The sequence below is a fragment of the Poecilia latipinna genome, unplaced genomic scaffold (assembly GCF_001443285.1).
Source record: "Poecilia latipinna isolate Pla-1442-1.1 unplaced genomic scaffold, P_latipinna-1.0 Scaffold27, whole genome shotgun sequence".
Classification (NCBI taxonomy): Eukaryota; Metazoa; Chordata; class Actinopteri; order Cyprinodontiformes; family Poeciliidae; genus Poecilia; species Poecilia latipinna.
This window is the reverse complement of record NW_015112643.1, coordinates 484,966-505,733: the sequence shown is the minus strand read 5'-3', so window position 1 is coordinate 505,733 and position 20,768 is coordinate 484,966. Positions and strand designations below refer to the sequence as shown.

The 20,768-nt window shown below is 38.4% G+C and overlaps 1 protein-coding gene across 19 annotated transcripts in view; it reads left to right on the top strand.

Moving 5' to 3' along the window:
- Positions 1 to 31: 31 nt before the first annotated feature.
- dtna (dystrobrevin, alpha) overlaps positions 32 to 20,768 on the top strand; it is a 27,300-nt gene continuing 6,563 nt past the window's right edge. Inside the window, exons 1-17 of one of the 19 annotated variants that reach the window (XM_015039075.1) lie at positions 32 to 294; positions 6,624 to 6,691; positions 7,791 to 7,871; positions 7,963 to 8,176; positions 8,339 to 8,424; positions 8,898 to 9,058; positions 9,615 to 9,720; positions 10,197 to 10,363; positions 10,523 to 10,647; positions 11,456 to 11,464; positions 11,757 to 11,840; positions 12,048 to 12,113; positions 15,894 to 15,989; positions 17,696 to 17,777; positions 18,085 to 18,179; positions 19,254 to 19,367; positions 19,541 to 19,637. In XM_015039075.1, coding sequence (XP_014894561.1) covers positions 6,625 to 6,691; positions 7,791 to 7,871; positions 7,963 to 8,176; positions 8,339 to 8,424; positions 8,898 to 9,058; positions 9,615 to 9,720; positions 10,197 to 10,363; positions 10,523 to 10,647; positions 11,456 to 11,464; positions 11,757 to 11,840; positions 12,048 to 12,113; positions 15,894 to 15,989; positions 17,696 to 17,777; positions 18,085 to 18,179; positions 19,254 to 19,367; positions 19,541 to 19,637 — 1,650 coding nt within the window. In that variant the 5' untranslated portion in view covers positions 32 to 294; position 6,624. Of the gene's footprint in view, positions 295 to 319; positions 449 to 474; positions 914 to 6,604; positions 6,692 to 7,790; positions 7,872 to 7,962; positions 8,177 to 8,338; positions 8,425 to 8,897; positions 9,059 to 9,614; positions 9,721 to 10,196; positions 10,364 to 10,522; positions 10,648 to 11,455; positions 11,465 to 11,756; positions 11,841 to 12,047; positions 12,114 to 15,893; positions 15,990 to 17,695; positions 17,778 to 18,084; positions 18,180 to 19,253; positions 19,368 to 19,540; positions 19,638 to 20,768 lie in introns of those variants that run through there. The other 18 variants (XM_015039049.1, XM_015039156.1, XM_015039101.1 and 15 more) reach the window with 18 other exon arrangements.

Sequence of the window (20,768 nt, the reverse complement as noted above, 5' to 3'; positions counted from 1 at the left end):
TCTGTGTTTGCATCAGTCTTTAACCCCTGTGCCGCCACACTGGCGCATGTGAAGAGATTCCGCATTACGTCATACCGGAGGCTGCCTTGTTCTGCTCAGCTCAGCCAGAGCGCTGCTGCACGAAAATTTCCACAACAACACAAGCGTTGCAGGAGAGCGGCGCGATAACAACGGCTACTTTGCGCCGTGATGCAGCACCCCACGCCAAAGAAGTCGTGATTACTCCGCAGGGCGCGACGGATTCCCCGGGTGGACGGCAGTCACGGTGCAGGACATGCCTCGAAATAAATTCTGGTAAGTCTGTGTGCAAAGTGCGCTGCTGCAGCTGCTTCTCCTGGTGGAGGCAGGCTGCAAAACAGAGAAGAGACCTTAACCTACTTTGTTACTCTTGGTGAAATTAGTTTGTCAAGTTTGAGCAGTAAAAACGAGATTGACCGGATCAAAAGAGGTGAGATTTTTATTTACTTGTTCATTTTTCTGTCAGCATCAAGACCACACAGATTACTCTAAAGCAGGGACAGGTGATGCTTGAGTAGAGCATGTTCTGTAAGGTGCCTGTTGCCATTCCCCCTGTCCAGGTACATGTTGCATGTATTGTTTGTAATGGATTTTAGTCGTAATTTTACAAAGCGAAACACAACATGCCTCAGTCTATTCACAGGAGTGACTCTCCTTTGAAGCTTGTGATTGAAATGCAAATTAATATGTATCATATCACATAGCTGGGCAAGAATACACATGTTTAACCATTCTGCTTTTTATTCAAGCAAAAAACTCTCGTGAACTGAATTACAGCCTCAGCAGCCATAAATTTGTATCTGCCCTCTGAGTCCTAAAGTTTTTGCCCTTTTGCAACTGAAACCATGGTGATTATGGGGAGACGACACCTCCATCAAGGCTCCATCACTGCCTGGTACGCAGCCTGCAGAGAAAGCTTGTATCTTCAGCTAAACAGCCTTTTTCTACAGCACCAGAGCACAAGAGCTAATTAACCTTAAGTCCCCATTGCAGCTTTTTTATTCCTGTCAGGGGGGTAGGATTTGGATGCTGGAATAGTTTACAGTCTCGTGATGTAAAAATAACTCTGCTCACTCAGTGGTAACAGCTGCCATAGTGTCTGGAGACCGACAGACTGGATTGTAACTTTAGTGTTTGTGTTCAAAGGCCTTGCATCATATTTTTTTTACAAGTTGGCCCAGAATTGTAGTTCACAATGCTTGTATTGATTTCCTTGTCTAAAATCAAGAAATATGTTTAAAAAAAAAACTAAAGGAAAGAAGTGAGGACACTTTAGTTGTGACTGTAGCTAAAAGTGGCAAAAGAATGATGATCTTCAATTAAAATTTTAGTTCCTATACTGATGATCTATGCTCAAATGTATCCAGTGAGGATGATGACGACTTTAGAAATGTTGTCTAAGTGCAGTGTTTTGGGGACTTATCAAACCGGTATCTTACAGAGAGATTTATAAGCGTTTTGTGGTGAGCCCAGACAGTCTTAGTATTGGTCTCTAGTGACAAAAATTTTAATTCAAATGCTAAAATTAGAGCAACATTAAGGTAGACATTGGAATTTATGCTGGAGTTGTATGTCTCCATAGTTTTTTTTTTTTTTGTCTCATCTAGCCATGCAATGGTTGTGCATTTCTCACCTTTCTCCACATAACCAGTCTATGCTTTATTCATGAGCATTTAACTGCAGCGTCCTAATTAAATCACCATAACTCACACCGCAGTTAGTTTCCACAGATCAAGATGTTGCTGGGCACTAAAATGTAACTTCAGGTTAATGCTGGTTTAAATGGAAGCTTAAATATTCAATAGGCATCTACAGTCAGGTGATTTCTCTTTTATTTGGCTCACATACACAGAGAGAAGAAAAATGCTGCTACAAGTAATTATCTGTAAAAGAAAGTTTTTCTTTACCAATAAAATGTATGCTCTTAACCAACAATCTTAAAGGCATCAGTGCTTTTGCAGGCACCTTGTGATTTGGCTGTTTACTCCCTGCTTCTACTATCTTTCCTGGCATTGTGTAATCAGAGATTCATCTCTGTCCGTGTCCCAAAGCTACGTACTGAGATTCTGGTTGCTTAACTATGGAAGTGTGGTTTCAAAATGTGGTTTCAACAATGATTGTTTATGATCCATACTTATACACTTCCATGCAGCTCACCCATGTTTCCTGCATAAAATATCTGTGCATCAAAAATGCTCAGCATTTTGATGCACAGATATCAAAATGCTGATGCCACTGTGACAGTGGCATCATTGCCACAATGATGCCACTGTTACAGTGATGCCACAGTGGCATCATTGTTAACCTTTAAGCTGTCACAAATGCATTTGACTTATGCCACCAATCTGTGTGATCCATATATGGTGGGGTTTTCTGTTCCACACCGCATTATTCAAAGGAATCTTTTTGCTATTTCGGTTAGTCATCTGCTTTGAAAGCCAATGGAAATGCCTGTTGCAATTTATTTATGTTTCAGAACTTATTTTTAGGATGTTTATTTTATTATTTTTTTATTTTATTTTTTACCAAAATACAATGATAAATGTCTTTTAAAAATGCTCCATTGCTGGAGGTTCCAAAGTTCACCAAAGAGGACACAACTCATTGGTCCTGTCTGCAGTGATTTACTAAATGGCAGCAGAGACAGATTAAAACATAAAAACATTAAAAAAAAAAGTCTTTATTTTTGTTGTTGCCTTGACATTTGCCCATCACAAATACTGTGTACCATTAAAAAATAGCACAGGTCATTCCCCTGAGACTGCCTGGCAGTGCAACCCTATATGCCCATCCCTGCTTTCATAATGGCATGAGACAACTCATTTTTAAAGGCACTTATTTTCAAATAGTGACAGAGTGACAGTGCCACAGCGAAAGAGTAATGTTTGCTGGGCAGATGCCAGGAATGAGGATTGGGCTGTGCAACTAGAGAGCCAGAAAAGCTGTTCAAGAATGCGAGGTCTTCTCATTTGTATTTAAAGATAGAGACGGCACATGCTGTATGCTTACAGCTTCTAAATTCAGATATCTTCAGCTAGGCCCATTCACATGGTCAAGGTTTTGTTGTGCCACTTGCTCATATTATGGACAACTGTTGGAAGGAGGAAGACTTGGCTTTGTAATAATCTCACTTTGGAAAGATAAAGAAAAATGGCCACAGTGGCTTGTGAAAGCTATGCTGGCTATCTTCCCTCTCACTGATAAACAAATTGTATTTTCTGTGCTGGTTTTTATATCGTCTCTACCAATAGATTGTATCTATCTCAGATATTTCCAAGGCTGAAAGCAAATGACAGAAGGTCCCATAACTGGCGCTCAATATATGATGGGGGGGAAAGGATATTAATGTTCATCTGTAAGATTGTGCAAGATAAATGTCACATTACAGACAGTAGAAAGTGTCAAAATAATTTAGCTTACATCACAGAAACATGCCATTTTACCAGGGCTATGAAGTACACTTTTAGAAATGTGTCTAAACTACTTAGTCCTGCGTAGAACTCCATTTTATCCAAAGAAAAAAAGAAAACAAAAAACAATTTTACCATTCCTGCTGTTTAAAGTCCTTTCAATACAGTTCACTGGTACAGTGCAGTTCACTGGTTAATACAGCACTGAAGTAACCAGAGTTTCTCGCTTTATCAAGCATAACTTAAGAATAAATGGCTCATTCTCCACCTGTTGCTGCTCAATGCTGGTCGGTAGCCTGAGAAAATGCTTACTACACTCACCCCTTATAGGAGAAGGAAGAGTAATGTCTCCAAACAATGCCCTTGCTAAATTAGAGTATTTGATATGAACATATGATTTGTTCCAAGTTAGCTAATGGTTTTCTGACATACCCTCCTGTGGTGTCAAGGGCTGATAATGTTCGTCTTGGAGTAACTGTATTATACATTACACTCTGCCACTTTAGGCTTGGTATATGTATAATAACACAGTCCTCCCCTATAAACTGCTGGTCTGTTGGATAAAAGAAAACTCTTCAGGTTTTTCCTTCCTTGAAAAAAAGGTGGGGAATCTCTTAAGTGTTTAAAAATCTTTGCTATTTTAAAGTTCTTAAGTGGCCGACAGTGAACTAGCTACGTTAACAGATAGCTTGACTAACTAACACATCAATAGTTTGCCATACTCCCCCCTGGTAATGTATAAATGGCAACATTATCAAAGGTTGTAGTATTCTGTACATTAAGCAGCTTAAAACTACATAATGAATGTTTTTTATTTATTCGATCCTGTCATTGTATTAAAAGCTTGTAATATTTTTGAAAACAGTATTGCCATTGTCTGCATATTGCCATTGGATCATGATTAAATCTTTTGCTTCAATACCACGTCACCTTGAAGTAATGCTATTTTTACTGAACGTTATTAATGGGTGAAACCATTTTCTGATTTCTGTGAGTCTTCACAGTACAATATTTAAGCTTACCCGAGTCTGTTAAAGTAATTTAAAGCAGCAAAGCTGACAGATTGTCTTGCAGAAAAAAAAGTGTTTCTTCAACTTACTAGAGCAACTGTGCTCTCAGCTTGCCTAACGATTTTATTCAAAAGACGTTTAAAAACTTTTTTTAACAAAACTTTTTTTTTTTTTTTTTTTGGTGTGCTGTGGGAGGTGTTATGCGTGTGTGTTTATGTACAGAGCAACTGGGATCTTTGCTGCCATGGCAACAAACCACATGACTAGGTGTATTAGATTGCCTCGGACAGTGTGCAATGAGCCTTGGTGGGAGCACTCTCTCTGCAGCTCTGCTCCGTTTCAAAGTCATGTTCCTGTCTAACTTTTAATCATTTCTGATAGGCATTGTTGTGAGACTTATTTCAGGAGCAGATTTCCTTAAAATGCTTGTGAGGGTCAGATTGTAAGATCTGTTTACTTACTGTAGGACTGTGGAGCAGATGGAGCTGTCGAACTATTTCAGCCCCTTTGAAATGGAACAACTTTATCCTGCCATGTATGCCACAACTCCTGGCAAAACTAAAAAGTCAATGCGTCAAGAGCATTTGTGTAGTTTAATTGTGTAAAAAAAAAAAAAAAAAAAAAAAAAAGCTTTTAGAAAATGGTGTTTTCTGGGCTTTTACCTGGTGGCTTTTGATATTAGCTATATGGGCAGAAGCTCAGGGAGGCATTAGACAGAGTGACTGTGGAGCCTTTAGGAAAAATAAAAACATAATGTATCTGTCAGTATATACCCTTGAAAAAGTTTTATATTGCTTTAATGCTTGTCAAGTCAATAAGGAGTTGGCACTCCAGCTTGCTGTTGAGTCAAAGACTAAACTAAACTCCTAAAGGTCTGGGATTGATGTTATATGCAACTTGCCAGATATGGATCTTCTGTATATATCAGAAGATCTTGGAGATTTGCTTACTGTGCTGATTTTTAGTTCAGTTGATTCGACTCTGTGATAGAACATTAATCAAGCACAGCTTAATGAGCAAAATATCAATGACCTGACCTCTCATGGCAACTGTTAAGTTGTACATTTTAGACAGCAAGCGAATATTTTGTTCTTGAAGTTTATGTGTTAGAATAAGAAGAAATTAAGGAAAGGTAAGAATTTGAAACCATTTAACAAAGGTCAGGTTGTATTGGCATGAATACTAGGTCGGAGTATCTTCACAAACGCAACTACAGTGCAGAATCCCCAGTCTGCAGTGTCAGTAGACAATGGCGAACAGACAGTCTTGGTGGTGGCTAAAGTTCACTGATGCATGTGGGGATTGAAGGCTTGGCCATGTGGCACTGTCCAATAAATGAGCTACTGTAGCTCAACCTAATGCTGGTTATAATAGAAAGGTCTCAAAATACCTTGTGAATCTGTATCGAAATCTACCAGTAGACGGTTAAGAGTAAAACGCTACTTTTCTTTGTCTAAAATTAAAGAAGCTTAATGTTCTGTATCTCCACTTGACATTTTGGACAGTGAATTGCCACCATCTTATTTATTATTTGGTGAGTAAGTATTGAATCTGCTGTTGTGAATAACAATATCTCTCAGTCAACAATATCCCTCAGTCACTCAAGCAGGAATAACATTTTGACCAACATGGGCACCCTGACTAGTGTGCAGTCCCGCGTATGCAACAAACTGCAGATCACTGTGTATTCTGACACCTACCTTTCTAAAGCATCATTAACTATTTGAGCAGTTTGATTTACATGGGTTAATCTGTTTGATCAGATCACATGTTCAGGCCTTCACTCCCTTAGGCCGCGAATGAGCATTGACCGCCGTGACCCTGTTGTCTGTTGTCCTTTCACGACCGTTTCTTCCTTTGATCAGTTGTAGCTAATAATGTTCACTGCACGCTCTGAACGCCTCACAAAAGTAGCAATTTTGAAGACGCAATGACTCGGTCAGCCTGCTATCACAATTTAGCCCATGCTTGCTCCTTTTTAAGTCCTTATGCTTGCCCACATTTAGACCCTTTAACACGTCAGCCTTGAGGACACAATATTCACTTGTTGCCTAATATATCCCGCCCATAGACAGGTGCCATGGTGAATAAATTATCACGGTTGTTCAGTGTTCAACTGTTTAGTCATATGCTGTAAAGCTGAAAGTGTAATGACTCTGGCATTACTTTCTCTTCCTTTGAGCAGAATGATTGAAGATTGCGGGCGGAGGGGTGACAACATGGCAGACAGAAGGCAGCTGTATGTCGAGATGAGTAAGTGCTCAGGGCCACAGTTCATTGTGATGGATGGTGGACTATTTTATGCTCTGACCGTAAAAACTGCAATTTTTTTTTCTTTGTATGTTTTGAATAAGGCAAATATCATGAGGATCAAAAGTTTTTGCTGATGTCAACCAGTCTTGATCCAATTCTGAAATTGTAATGTAGATAATTATGGTGTGTACCGAGTGAAATAGCTCGTTATTGTAGGGTATGTGTTTTTGACATTTTTTAAAGGGTCATTGTAGCATCGCATGCATCCATTAATTATACTTGCTCATCATTTCAGTGTACTGGGGCTCTGGTACAACCTAATCAGGTCATTTCACTCAATAGAGGCATTGAAAGCTCGTTTCTACGCTAACAAGATGCCAAGCATGTCTACATTATAATAGTGGTCCTTACAAAAGCTATTGCATTGTTTGAAAAATTGTTTGTAAGATGAGCCCAATAACACACATATTAATTATTTTATGTTTTGCACATTAATATTCCTCAGAACATGAAATTACTAGTTTATCTATTCCAAAGTAAAAACTGGGAGCAAATTTACAAAACATGCTAAATGTGTACAAACCACAGGTTGTTCCTTCTTCTAATTGTCAAACTACATGACAACAATTTTATTAAATACACATACTACAACTTAAAAAAGTTTTAGGAAATTATTACATATTAGGTTAGATATGCTAACATATACCTAAAGCTAAAGGCATGCCATGCAAACCAGAATTTACTCCTCCTTCTTGTCTTAAACTACATGTACAGATCCCACCTGGGTTTGTAAGTGAGGAGAGGAAGTTTATGACCTGATGCTTGATATTGCTCACATCTATTGGATTTCAGTTTTCAACTGCATGTTTAGTTAATGTGGTGCAGAAAAAAGCAGAATAGCAGCTTGCAGGACTTTAATTGAAGTGAGCTTGAAAGGATTTTTTTTTTTATCTTTGTCTAATGCAACAGTTCAATTAATTGAACTGTTTGCTAAGCAGCTTTAGGTCTGACTATGATTTACACACAGAGAAGCTTCAACTCACTGAATTATGAGTTCAGTTATAATTTCATTGTAAAAATAAAACCATCTCCTTTTCAGGGGCACAGGATTTGGACTCAATACGATTATCAACATACAGAACAGCCTGCAAACTCCGATTTGTGCAGAAGAAATGCAACCGTGAGTCTGACGTAGAACACATTTAACATTTAACCTTATCCCATGCTAGCTGCCAACAAATACGGCTCTTTCCTCACGGTTCTGTTTCCAGTGCATTTGGTTGATATTTGGAACGTCATTGAGGCTTTCCGAGAAAATGGTCTGAACACCATGGATCTCAATTGTGAGCTGGCTGTGGCTCGTCTGGAAGTGGTACTTTCCACCTTGTTCTTCCAACTTAACAAGCGAATGCCAACCACTCACCAGATCAATGTGGAGCAGTCCGTCGGCCTGCTACTCAACTTCCTGCTGGCCGCCTACGACCCGTGAGTAAAAAGTCACGTGACAGTCCAGCTGTCAAAGTACAATTTCAAATTCCTTCAGCAAAGGAAGTGCATCAGAAACTGTTCTCCAAATTTCACTCTGTTTTGTCACTTCATATGACGAAATTATTATGATTCAATTTTTGTATTTTATGTTTATTTTAGGGAAGGCCATGGCAAGATATCTGTCTTTGTTGTGAAGATGGCGCTTGCCTCGATCTGCGGAGGGAAAATTCTGGATAAATTAAGATGTAAGAAAATCATAGTACTTGTAATTGTGAAAAATGATATTATAATCATCCATTTTTCCAGTAATAAATTAACATAATGAATTTATAAATAGTTCATGGTGTCAGTAATGTGCTGTTTTAGAATTATTAACACAAGTTTGTTTATTTTGTTTTTTTCTAGTTGCACTTTCCACATCTCTGTCTGTTTAGTGTGCAGTTTTTGCCTTACTTTCCTTCTCCGTGTGTTCAACAGAAGTCATTATTCATTTTGTCATGTCTTAGGCTTTATTACATAATGCACAAAATCTGTGGGAGTTGCAGCTTGTAAGAGAAAATGAGAGGGGTGGGTGTATCATTATAACTGCTTTACTTTGATTTGTTTACAGACCCAAGTGGGATAATTGTATTGTATGATTCTGTAATTAGCCAACTGCAGCGGCAACTGACAATTAGTTGAATTAATTAATATTCTGTTTCCCCCTCATTGTTTCCAGATATATTTTCGCAGATATCGGATTCTGCTGGAATAATGGTGCACTCGCAGTTTGACCAATTTCTGCGAGAGGTTCTCAAATTGCCCATGGCCGTGTTTGAGGGACCTTCTTTTGGCTACACTGAGCAAGCTGCACGAGCATGCTTCACTCAGCAGGTAAGGGTTCGTTCACCACTTAATGTACTGTTTCTTGCAAACATATTCATACCCACTGAATGTTTTCACATTTTGTCAGTGTATTTGCGATTTTATGTAACCAACAGATTAGAGGAGAATTTATCAGAAGAAGGAAATTGACATGTGCCTTTCAAATACTTTTACACAGGAACTGTCTGGAGTTTGGTGCATGCATTTGTAATCAGACATGGGCCTCTTGTTTGCTTCTCTGATTATAGTTCTCCTGTCAGTTTAGCGTTTTGTGTTATATTTCATTTTGTGCTATCAAAGTAAAAAGGGATGTATTCTAATGCACACAACTCTGTCAGAGTTCTAATAGGAAAAGAGAATAAAAAATAGACATTTATCCTTTTTGTTGAACTTCATAATTATGGTCTAATCTATGTTGGTCTGTCACATTAAAACCCCTGCAGGAAGACATTTAGTTGCAATGTTTGAAATTTGAAAGTTCACTACTTCTGAATACTCCTGCGAGGCGCTGTGTCAGCATTGACACGCTGTAGATAATTCCTTTGCTCTCCTTTGCACTGAACGTCAACAGAAAAAGGTCTCCCTCAACACATTCCTTGATACGCTGATGTCAGACCCGCCCCCTCAGTGTTTGGTGTGGCTACCTCTCATGCATCGGCTTGCCAACGTTGAGAACGGTAAGAAACGTTCCGGCAATGTAGCTGGGAAGCTCTCAGGCCTGAGGAAGATTTAAAGTTCGGCTTTGCATCACAGTCGCATGATTAGTCAAGCAAACACGCCGTGAAGCACACACTGCAGGGACATTACATGCACTGTATGAGTAAGAATGTTTGTGTTTATCTGCGATGGAGTCATCATCACAAGCAACCTCCGTGTGAACAGTAGAGACACTTTGTCATGGGCACACACATATGCACACCGTGCCATGTGTGTAATTGCTTAAACCGAGCGGATTCAACAAAGCTCGCTCGGCGTCTTCATGCATCTCTGTTGAAATTAATAAAAATTAATCCTATTTTCTGTGCGGTGTGCAAAATATCACAATTATTGTCTCATCTTTTTTTGTATTTTTGTGTGTGCGTGTGTCTGTGTGTTTTGTCATGGTTGTGTGCGTGTGTGTGCATGCGTCTGGCTCCTCCTCTCCTCCCTGCAGTGTTTCACCCGGTCGAGTGCTCCTACTGCCATACTGAGAGTATGATGGGCTTCCGCTACCGCTGCCAGCAATGTCATAATTACCAGCTCTGTCAGGACTGCTTCTGGAGGGGGCATGCCAGCGGTTCCCATAGCAACCAGCACCAAATGAAGGAGTATACGTCATGGGTAAGGAAAGGAAAGGGGAGGAGGGGAAGGAGCTAGCTAAGGAAGGTGTGTCTGCATTGAACCATTCAGTGAGGCTATTTTTGTTCTGCTTCACTTCTTTTGACAATATCACCCTGCTCATGTCATGTTTTTTTGAAAAGATACCTGTTTTTCTACTAGAAATCCCCAGCTAAGAAGTTAACCCATGTCCTCAGTAAGTCACTGAGCTGTGCCTCCAGCAGAGAGCCCCTGCACCCCATGTTCCCCGATATGCCAGAGAAACCTCTCAACCTCGCTCATGTTGTGTAAGTTCAATTCCTAGTTTTTTATATTATTTAAAAAAAAATAATATTCTAAAACTGGATCAACGCCAGAGAGCTCCCCAGTCTTTAACTTCAGTTTGATTTTTATCCCTTAACTGATAATGATCCTTTAGGTGCCTTAAAGTCTATCATGAATCTAGACAATCTCCAAGGTCATTTGATCGATACGGTTTAATTGTTCTAGTCTGTAACACTGTTTCCACCTTTTTATCTGATTAGTCGACCTAATGGCAGATAGTAAAAGGCCTCAGCACAGTCAGAAACCTTAAGATTTTTCTCATCAAAATGTTGCGCAACCTCTGAAAAGTAGAAAACAGACACAACGATTCTAAGCATTCAAGGCTCTTTGATTTACCTTTACATGTTTTGCTCGTATCTTCCTAATTCTTAACTTTCAGACAAAGGTCACATCTATAGTAGTGTTACTGATCAAGTAGTTGCTCTGTCAGTTGATGCATTTTGCCCACAATTAAATTAAGTGTTTCGCAACATTTTGGGAAAAATCCACCTGATTTTATTCATTTATATGTAAACTATGTCCAAAGTACAATGCCTCAAATTAAATTTTCTTCGACAAACAGTTTCAATCTGCTGAAAGCTGGGGGCAGGTATCCAGTGTTCGTCACCAAACTGGTTCCAATTCTTACCAGATAATGTAAAATCTGGTGTCAAAACTTTAACGCAAACGTTTCTGTATTGAACCACGACAAAAACTTCAATCTTGTTTTGTTGACCTGGTCAGATTGTAATAAATTGTTCTTCTCTCTGTTCTTTACTTCCTTCACACTAGAGACACGTGGTGAGTTTGTGTTAATTCCATTTTCACTTTGTCCCGTCACACTCATTATCTGTCAGATCATTTACTGACATTCACAGTCGCAACCTTGTGCCACCTGATGTCTTTCATGCATGACACATAACTAACCATATTTGTTGTCATATCGCAGTACATGCATAGAAATGGAAATCAGAGAAACATAGTCAAAAGGAAATCTACAAGACTTAAAACGGGATTCTTTTAAAGATCCAACAATCGTTTGCTGTTTGCTTTCTTGTGACTGGATTAGAAATAACTTTAATTTCTCACGCAGGCCACCAAGACCAGTAAATATAACCAACGACTACTCGCTGTCCCACTCCATGCCTACATCAGGGAACCCTTACTCCACCAAAAAGTGAGTATGATCCTGCCAACAATGGTTGTCCTGGATTTTACAACAGATCTTTTCAGTGTGCCCCATTCCCTAAAGGCCCTGTGACCCACACAATCTTTTGTGTCCATTCCTTTATTTGCCACACTGTGTGTGTTTGTGTGTGCAAACACTTGTGTATTTCCATTTGTTGTGGGTCCTAAAGCTGAATGTAAATGGCTTGCCTTACAGCCAGAATAATGATGCTGGCCAAAAAAAGTCTCGGTTTGGGGTTGCTCAGCTGTTAAAAGGGAAAGGGTAAGTGACGTAGGCCTTACTGCTGCAGATGCATGTGCAAACTAATGTAGAGCATAAATGTAGGACATAGTCTAAAGCGTCTCTGTCAGCAAAATGGTGTCAGTTCATTTAACACAGAGGGGTTTACTCAATTGTTCTCAAGAGGGTGTTTCGTGAAAATCATTTTCCATCAGCCCCCTGCACATTCACACAGGAATAAGAAATACTAAGTACTATCTCTTAATATGTTGACGTTGCAAATTGCATTGTCAGTTGCTTTGAAAGATTAAAAAAAAAAAAAAAAATACAGTTTATTTTTAAATTATAAACCGTTTGAGCTCCTCTGCAACTGCATGTAAAAGACTGGGATTATTTTACCTTCCATAGCTCACCCCTAAAAAACACAAAGATAAAGTGTTGAGTAAAGTGTTGTTTTGCTTGGGCTATTAGCAGAGCAGAACATTTGACTGCATAGATTATAATGTGCAGACATTTTGATAGTTAACGCCAAGATACTGCACCTGTTGTGTGTGAGAGAAGAAGAAGAATAGTCAAACTTATAGACACCTTTACGAAAGACAAATAATATGAATAATATTTTAAAAATTAGGATAGTTGGCGCATTTGCTTGATTTTGTAAAAGCGAGTAACCAGCTAGGACTTTTAACAATGCTGCTTATAATTTAAGCCTTTGCTTCTTAACACTGAGCCAAAGGAAGTGAGTTCAGTGACTCCCCAGTGAGGGAATTCTGGTACTTTGGCAGAGTTTCAACTCTTAACAGGAGTGACATGTTGTGGATATTGAGACATGATGTTACTATTACATGTTCAACATCCACTAAAGGCATTCTGTAGATGAAGACTAGTTTTTATTTTTATTTTTTATCTTAAAGTAAAACTGATTTGCAATTTTGTTTAGGTCCAGTTAAAGATAAACAATAACAGACGATTAAGTGAAAGAACAAAGCAATATTAGGGTTTCCAAATCACATAATTTCACAATGCGCAAAAGTTTAAAGTATCTAATTAATAAATTACTTAACTTCTTCAGGTTTATAACAGCAGGACAACCAGCTTGCCAACTGTAATTTTAAAACTGAGTGATCTTAAAATGCGTGATTATCTGTTTTCCCCAACTATAAATAATTCCTGACTACCTGATGGTCGTTTTTATTATTACAAGGAAAAATGTCCTACTTTTGGCCAGCTGACCAATAGGGTGCAGCAACAACTAGGACAAGCGGCAGCACCGCATCATTCAATATAACACAAGCCTTCATTCATTAAACGTAATTGATTATACCAACACTCATTTTCATCAGTGATTTAAAATAAAAAAAAAAAAGAAAGAAAGAAAAGCAAAGCCACAAATACTACTGTAATGGAAGAGTTTTCCAAATGTGAAGGGAAAGTATTGTATAATATTGTATACACGGAATAAGAAAAGTTAGGTTCAAATATTGGCTCAGAAGACGTTATTTGTTTCAATCTCCATCTTCCTCTTCGCTGGACAGAAATCGGCTTTTCTGCTCAGAACGGCTGTTCTGTCTGCGGTGGCTTGTTGAAGGAGTCGGTGGCCCATGCTTTTTGGATGTCTTGGAGCTTCCTTTCATTTGATTCAGAAGCAAATGATCAATGGGATAGAACTGAATCCTTTCAGGTTAAGCCCAAGCTTTCCTTCCAGGTTTTGCCTTTCTCTCTGTATGTTTCTGTTCTTTGTCTGAGTCAGCACACATGCCTACTGGAGATAACGGCTTTCAGGACACATCAGAAGCTGATTAAGCAGCCAGATGCAGACTTTGGGAAACATTTAGCCACATCACATTACACAACCAATAAGACAAGTGTTTTTTTATATACCTAATGCAGACGATATAACGTAGACAGACAAACATGTCTTAATTTACTTAACAGGAAATTCTGAAGGGACCTGACGATGAACAATTAGAGTAGGGGTTCTCAACTCCAGGTCTCAAGTGTTGGTGTTCTGCAACTTTTAAATGTGTCCCTGGGCTAACACATCTGAGTCAAATGGCTGAATTATCTCCAGAGTCTGTTAATGATCTCATTATTTGACTCTGGTGTGTTGACACAGAGACGCATCTAAAAGTTGCAGGACACAGGCCCTGGAGATCTGAATTTGAAGACCCGTGATTTAGAGTATTGTCAGCTGAATAAAGGTTGACAATAAAGATTGTCAGCCTCAGCTCCACCAGCTGCTCTCGATTTATGTGTTCACATCCACCTGAATAATATGTAGTTGCGACCCTGGCTTGATGTATCTGGTTTGTTCTGTCTGGACTCATGTTTGCCTTTCTTCTGAATCAGCATTAGGGTCGTACAATTGAGGAAAGTGTTCAACATTTTCTTAACAAGAAAAGGTTATAGAACCTTGTTTTTATATATCCTTGGGTTTTTGTTTTTGTTAAAGAGACTGTTTCAAGCTGTTCTAGATAAAGACTGCTGTCTGGGAGCTGATGTTAAGGTCTGACACACACACTGATATATTATAAGCTGGAACAGACCAGAAGGCATTCATTTCCAAAACTCAGTGACTTCATGGCTTTAGGGTCATTATGTGGTTTAACAATCTAAAAATCATCAGGGGAAAATATTATTTTAGCTCAGTCTAATGTAATGTTGAAGACCTTTACCCCAAGCGTTGGTCATAGTGTACCTATCTATGTATGCATATGTGAGCATTTTACAAACTTTCTTGAATTTCTAATGTTGGCTGTTGAAATAAAATCATCTACATAAGAGATACTTTGAGCTACAGTACTTTTGCAGTCATTAAGAGTTAGGGATCATCATGACATGTGTGTGTGATTCTACTGATGTTACATTAGCTGCTGTTTGGCCAATGTAAAAGTTTCCAACAAGGAGATTTTTCGTGGTGGTTAGAGGAGAGAGTCAGGTTTTTGCTTCAAATACCTCCTGTATTATGTATTTCTAATCACTGTACAGTAATAATATAGAAAAAGAGCTTAGGAAAATATTTACTAAAAACAATAGTTATCTGAAAAGACTAACTTCCTAATGACAACCTAATGGAGCTTGCATGTAGTAGCTCATAAAGCAGTTGTTAAAAAAAAAATCAGTTAGCTTCAGTAGCTAAATCAAAAGGCTGCATGTTTGACATATTTCACCAATATATTGTCTATTTTTTTTTTTTTTTGACTATCCTCCTGACTACCATTAGTTCATTTTTGTCCTCTGTAGAGGACATTTCTAAACTTGAATATCTCTCACCCCCTGCATTCTACTGAATTAATTCCTTTTGGTATCTGGAGAGGACATTTAGGGCTTTTCAATGATACCACATGTGAAGGGGTGGGACTTTTGTACGTATCTTTTTCTAATTCATAAAAATTGCATTCATCAGTAATAACACGTTTTATGGGAAGAGACAAAGTAAGTGCATAAAACCTTTTATTGCCTTACAAAGAATGTGGGATTTAAAAAAAAATGGTGATTGGACAATATTTTTTTTCCTGGAAGTCAGGAGGCTGTAGCAGTTCAGCTTTTAGACGTTTTTTTTGTTGCTGTTACCCGGCATGTCTTTAATTGTGCTCCTAGCCTCCATTAGGAGTGGCTCTCCCAAATATAATATGGCCTTGTTTATCTCTAGTCATCCATGAATAGTTGTTTTTCAGCCACTCTCCTCCCCTCCTTTGTTGTGTGCTTTTCTGCCTAAGTTTCCTCCAGCCCCCCACTCTGCACCCCTCCCCACACTCACCCTATTGTTGTCACCTGTGTAACATAATGTTTTATGTTTTGTGAAACCCTGCACTGTTCTAGGTTAAAGCACAACCTCGACGTTGCCGATAGACTTGCTGACGAGCATGTTCTCATTGGCCTCTATGTGAATCTGCTCCAAAACAGCCCCAGATCATGGTTAGTCGGTGGGCAAAGTGTTGTTCTGCTGACCTCTCACCTCACGGCCTTTGCTTTTAACCTGAAGTGCTTCTGAGCGTGTCACACTCCTAACAACGCATGATGTCAAGCAGTTTGAAATCTCTGTTATCTGTCATCAGTGAGCCAAACAAACTTTCTGGTTTATTAGTTGTTGCCGAATTAAGTTTGTGAAAAGGGAAAAAGAAAAAAAAAAAAAAAAAACGCATTAAATTAACTACATATTCAATTGCCTAAGAAAGACAATTGATCAAGAAAGCATGTAAATAATTTTGGTGAGTTTGAGTTTGGGCTGGAAAACGTCATGTCACTGAAGCATTTGTTAAATAATAGTTATGTGCACGCTGTTTTTTATTATAACACTGTAAATATTCTCTCTGGTATGATGCCCTATTTGTGTCATAGTGTTTTATATATAGCGCCTGTACAGTGCCTTCCAAAGAATCCATAGCACATTTAGTCAAATAAAACACAAAGCTGTTGTGATAAATTAACAGAAAGTAGGGCACACCTGTGAAGTGACAGGATAAGCAACCATGATTTTCAAATTTTTATTTATTTATTTGTTTATTTTTAATTTTTCAAATAAAAATCTGAAAGTATGGAGTCCAAATGTGTTACATGTCCCAGCATGTAACATACTGACGTTTTGGAGACATAAAGTAGAGTTTTGATAGGTGGCACAACTGCAGGCTACCAAGACATTGTCTTCTAGCTATAGCAGCAGGCTGCACAAGCAGAACATTAGTCAAGGAAGCATTCAAGAGGCCCATGGTAACTGTTAAGAAGTGCAGAAACAGCTTAGGTGGAAGAATATGTTGACATGACAAATGCTAGCCCAGATTTACAAATCCCCCGTCCTGTGTTGGAGAGGGGCAACAAAAGCTGCTGCTGGAAGAAAACTATAAAAAAATCACATTTAAAATCTGCCACTTAATCTTTTTGAGTATCACAAATATGTGGAAGGAAATTGCTGCTTAGAGAAATATTTACTTTTTTCTCCTACATCCATAATTCTCTTTAATAATGAAACTTATCACTCTATAGTACAGCATGCAGATATTGGTGGCAGGATCATACTGCGATTATGCTTCTCTTCAACAGGAGAAAAGCAATATTTCTGAACTGCAAAGATGTACTCTAAAAGATTTATAACTGTTATTGCAGCAAGAGGTGGTTTTACAAAGTAATATATTAGAGGGAATGAGTATAAATGCACTCCACACTTCTCAGATTTGTATTTGGAAAATAATGCTGAAGAGCATGTATCATTTTCTTCCCGTCATTCAACAGTTATGAGCGACTACCTCATATAATGAAACACATTTTACAGTTTGTGGTTGTAACGTGACAAGATGCGTAAAACTATTAATACTTCTGCAAGTACGTAAGTATTTCTATGTGTGCGTGTGAATGTTAAACCACATTTTCTGCTCTGGGGAATTTCTAACACAAAGCAATCTTTGTTCTCATCTGCACTTTCAAATAATACTTCAAATGCTTACTTTTTCATGTCTTTTGAATGCCTTAAAATCATTTTGTGGACTGTGTGGAGCTGGCCTAACAAGCTAATCAGACTCTGTAAAGCAAAGCAATCCTCCTCCCTGTTTCTTCTGCACGTTTTTCTGCGCAGAGCTCCGCAGTATTAATTGTGTCATGTTGTGATTCTCTATTTTCCTCTTGAGCAGTTTACTGGAAAGCAGTAACCATCAAGATGAGGAGCACAGTCTCATTGCTCGCTATGCTGCTAGACTGGCTGCTGATGCTGTGGTGAGATATACCGTACATATGATGTTTATTGCACGCAAATATTAGAGCTTGTTTAAATGTTGTCTGGCGCAAAAAAAAAATAAAAATAGCCTTGATGACTCAAAGGGGCTAACGTACACTGCTACTCCGTTTTTCAGTCTTTTCTTCTGACATGGTGGTCGTTTTATAGTAAACCGGAGTAGATTTGATGTATTGCTGATGACTTAACGCTTTACAGTCTTGTCTAAAATATGACACGAGTCAAAAGATGACATCACCCGTGTAAAAGGTGCCTCCTGTGGCGTCTCTTGCTTGATTTGACCTGCAGGTTCAACAGCAGAGGGTCCCCATAGACCTCCCCTACTCTCTGGATGCCAACAAACAACAGAGGCAGCTCATTGCAGAGTTGGAGAGCAAAAACAGGTTAGAAATGACTGTGTTTATCAAATTGTTCAGTATACTTACAAAACATCATTTGAATGATGTATATGTATATATATATATATATATATATATATATATATTTCCCTGTGGTACATACAGTACCTTCAGTACCCTTAAATTATTTTTCTCCTTAGATAATAATCTCCTTCTCTTTCATCGAAGAATGTTATTGTTTGTAATAAATTTGAGCAATTTCAACCTTTCATGTCGACTTCCATGGAATTCACTTATGCTTTTTGCATAGATGATCTTTATAGCAAAATTATTATTTTTTTGTGTTTCTTTGTTTCTAATTAAAAAAAAAAACGTTCTGTCAGAAGGATATTGTCACATTTATACGTCCATATGGCTTCAGCTGCTGCAGATCAACATAGATTGCTGTTTTAACTTAAAGGTTGAGTGGGGTTTTTTTTATTATTATTATTATGTATCCTCTTTGAAAAACAATGGAAATGATTTTTATGCTATATTAAGCTAATCACTTACAATATGTACAGGGTTTTCACATTACAAATGAATGACGTATATGAGCTGTGTGATGCTTTTAAACGAGAATATGGGAAAAAGGTCAGGTATAAATAATGAAACATTTTCTGCTGCTGTATATTTAGGAGACTAATACTTGGCCAACAAGGCTGTCTGGAACACTTTATTCTTAGCCAATCTTTGTGACGATGTTAGATGGTGTTTGCAAGTCATAAACCTGGAATGTTGCTGTTTTAGTCTGTGTTTAAAATATTTACAGACATAACTAAATCTTCCGTCTGGGGAGAAAAAAAAAACTTTCTTGATCAACCTCCCCTGCATCCAGATCCAAATCAAGTAGAATATGAACATGGTTAAGCAGCTCTGTGCAGCTTTTGGATATCTCTAAACAGCTAAAAGATTACATTGTTACCAAATGTTTCTGCTGCCCCCTAGTGATGAAAAGTAAAACACACTTGTTCAGTCACATTGTAGAGCTTTTAAAAAGTGTTCAGCACAGAGACAAAATGCACATTGTGCTCCTTCAGAACAGAAAATAAAAAAGCGTTGCGTTTGTGCCGAGCGCAGAGAAATCCTGCAGGAAATCCAGAGGCTGCGTCTTCAGCATGAGGAGGCTTCCCAGCCGCCACCAGACAGGGGCCAACAGAACCCCACCCTGCTCGCTGAGCTGCGACTTCTCAGGTAACTTTTTCAGTCAAACCAGCGCTTGCAAGAGAGGCACAGTTCTGCTGAGGACGCTAAAGAAACCATGTACAGAATGTAAATTAAGAGGATGCGTCGGCATCTGCAGATGTCGTCTTTTCACTCCTATTGATCGAACATCATGTTTTCTCACAACTCGTGTCTTTTGTTAGGCAACGCAAAGATGAGCTCGAACAAAGAATGTCTACTCTGCAGGAGAGTCGCAGGGAGCTCATGGTGCAGCTGGAGCAGCTAATGATGCTTCTCAAGGTACTACAGATGTTGCCTGTCATCTATTTGAGAGCACTGCAGTGTGGCCAAAAACAGAATGCAGTTTAGGTGACTTTGTGTTCACTGGAGGAGTACAAACTGTATCCTGTGTCTTTTTTTTAACTCAAGTGCTGAGTTCCTGTGCAAGTTGTGGTAAGAGGATCTTCCATGTCTGGAAAAGCATGGACAACCTTTTAAGAAAAAAAGAAATATTCCCAGAATATATAGGCTCTCCCATCCAAAATGTATTTGTGAATGACTGAATGTAGTGTAAAGTGCTTTGGAGTCCTCTGGACAAGCTAAAGCACTGTACAAGTATGGGCCAGTTATTGTTTTTCTTTTTTTTTTTTGTACCATCACAGTATTTGTTTTTCACATTTGTATTTGTATTTGTTAAAGCCTGACCACTGCAGAAATACCTATTGTAATTTCACAGTAAAGTTTATTGCAGATTGAATCTAGATGCTGATATTGTGTGTGTGTGGGTGTTAGCTTTATTTATTTATTTACTCTAGTGAAGTAGGTTTTGAGAACTGTCACGAATGATCATGTTGCCTTTTATTACAATTTCCCCAAACTTTGGATATTAGTTAAACTTCCAGCATCCCAAAAAATCAATGTGATGTAAAAAAAAAAAAAAATCTCCAACAGATACCTTCAACAAATACGATTCATATGCTCACATTGAGCCATATTATGTTAACTCTCTGCACCAAGACAGAATTTTCTCGAAAGCGTAACATTTGATAATGAGTTGCGTGTTACAAACCGTCAAACTTTGCATGACAATATATAACAACCTTCGTTCTAACAATCCGTGGTTTGGTTTCTTCCCGCAAGAGTGCTGGAGCTCTTCGAGGAGCCCACATAAACCGCTCCCTGCTCTGGCTTCAGTGGAGAGGATATCAATCTAATTAGCCTTAACGGATCAATGTTAATTCATTAAACTTGCATGAGGAAGCCACATGCTGGCCACAACTTTGTGGAAAAACAGATCAAATTATTTTTTTAAGATCTAATTAGTGTTTTATAAACTTTCAATTATTGTTGTTTCTTCTTTTTTTTTTTTTTTTTTTTTTTCCCAAAAAAAGAAAGAAAAAAACAAAGTGAAAGGGGAAAAAGAATTCCCTG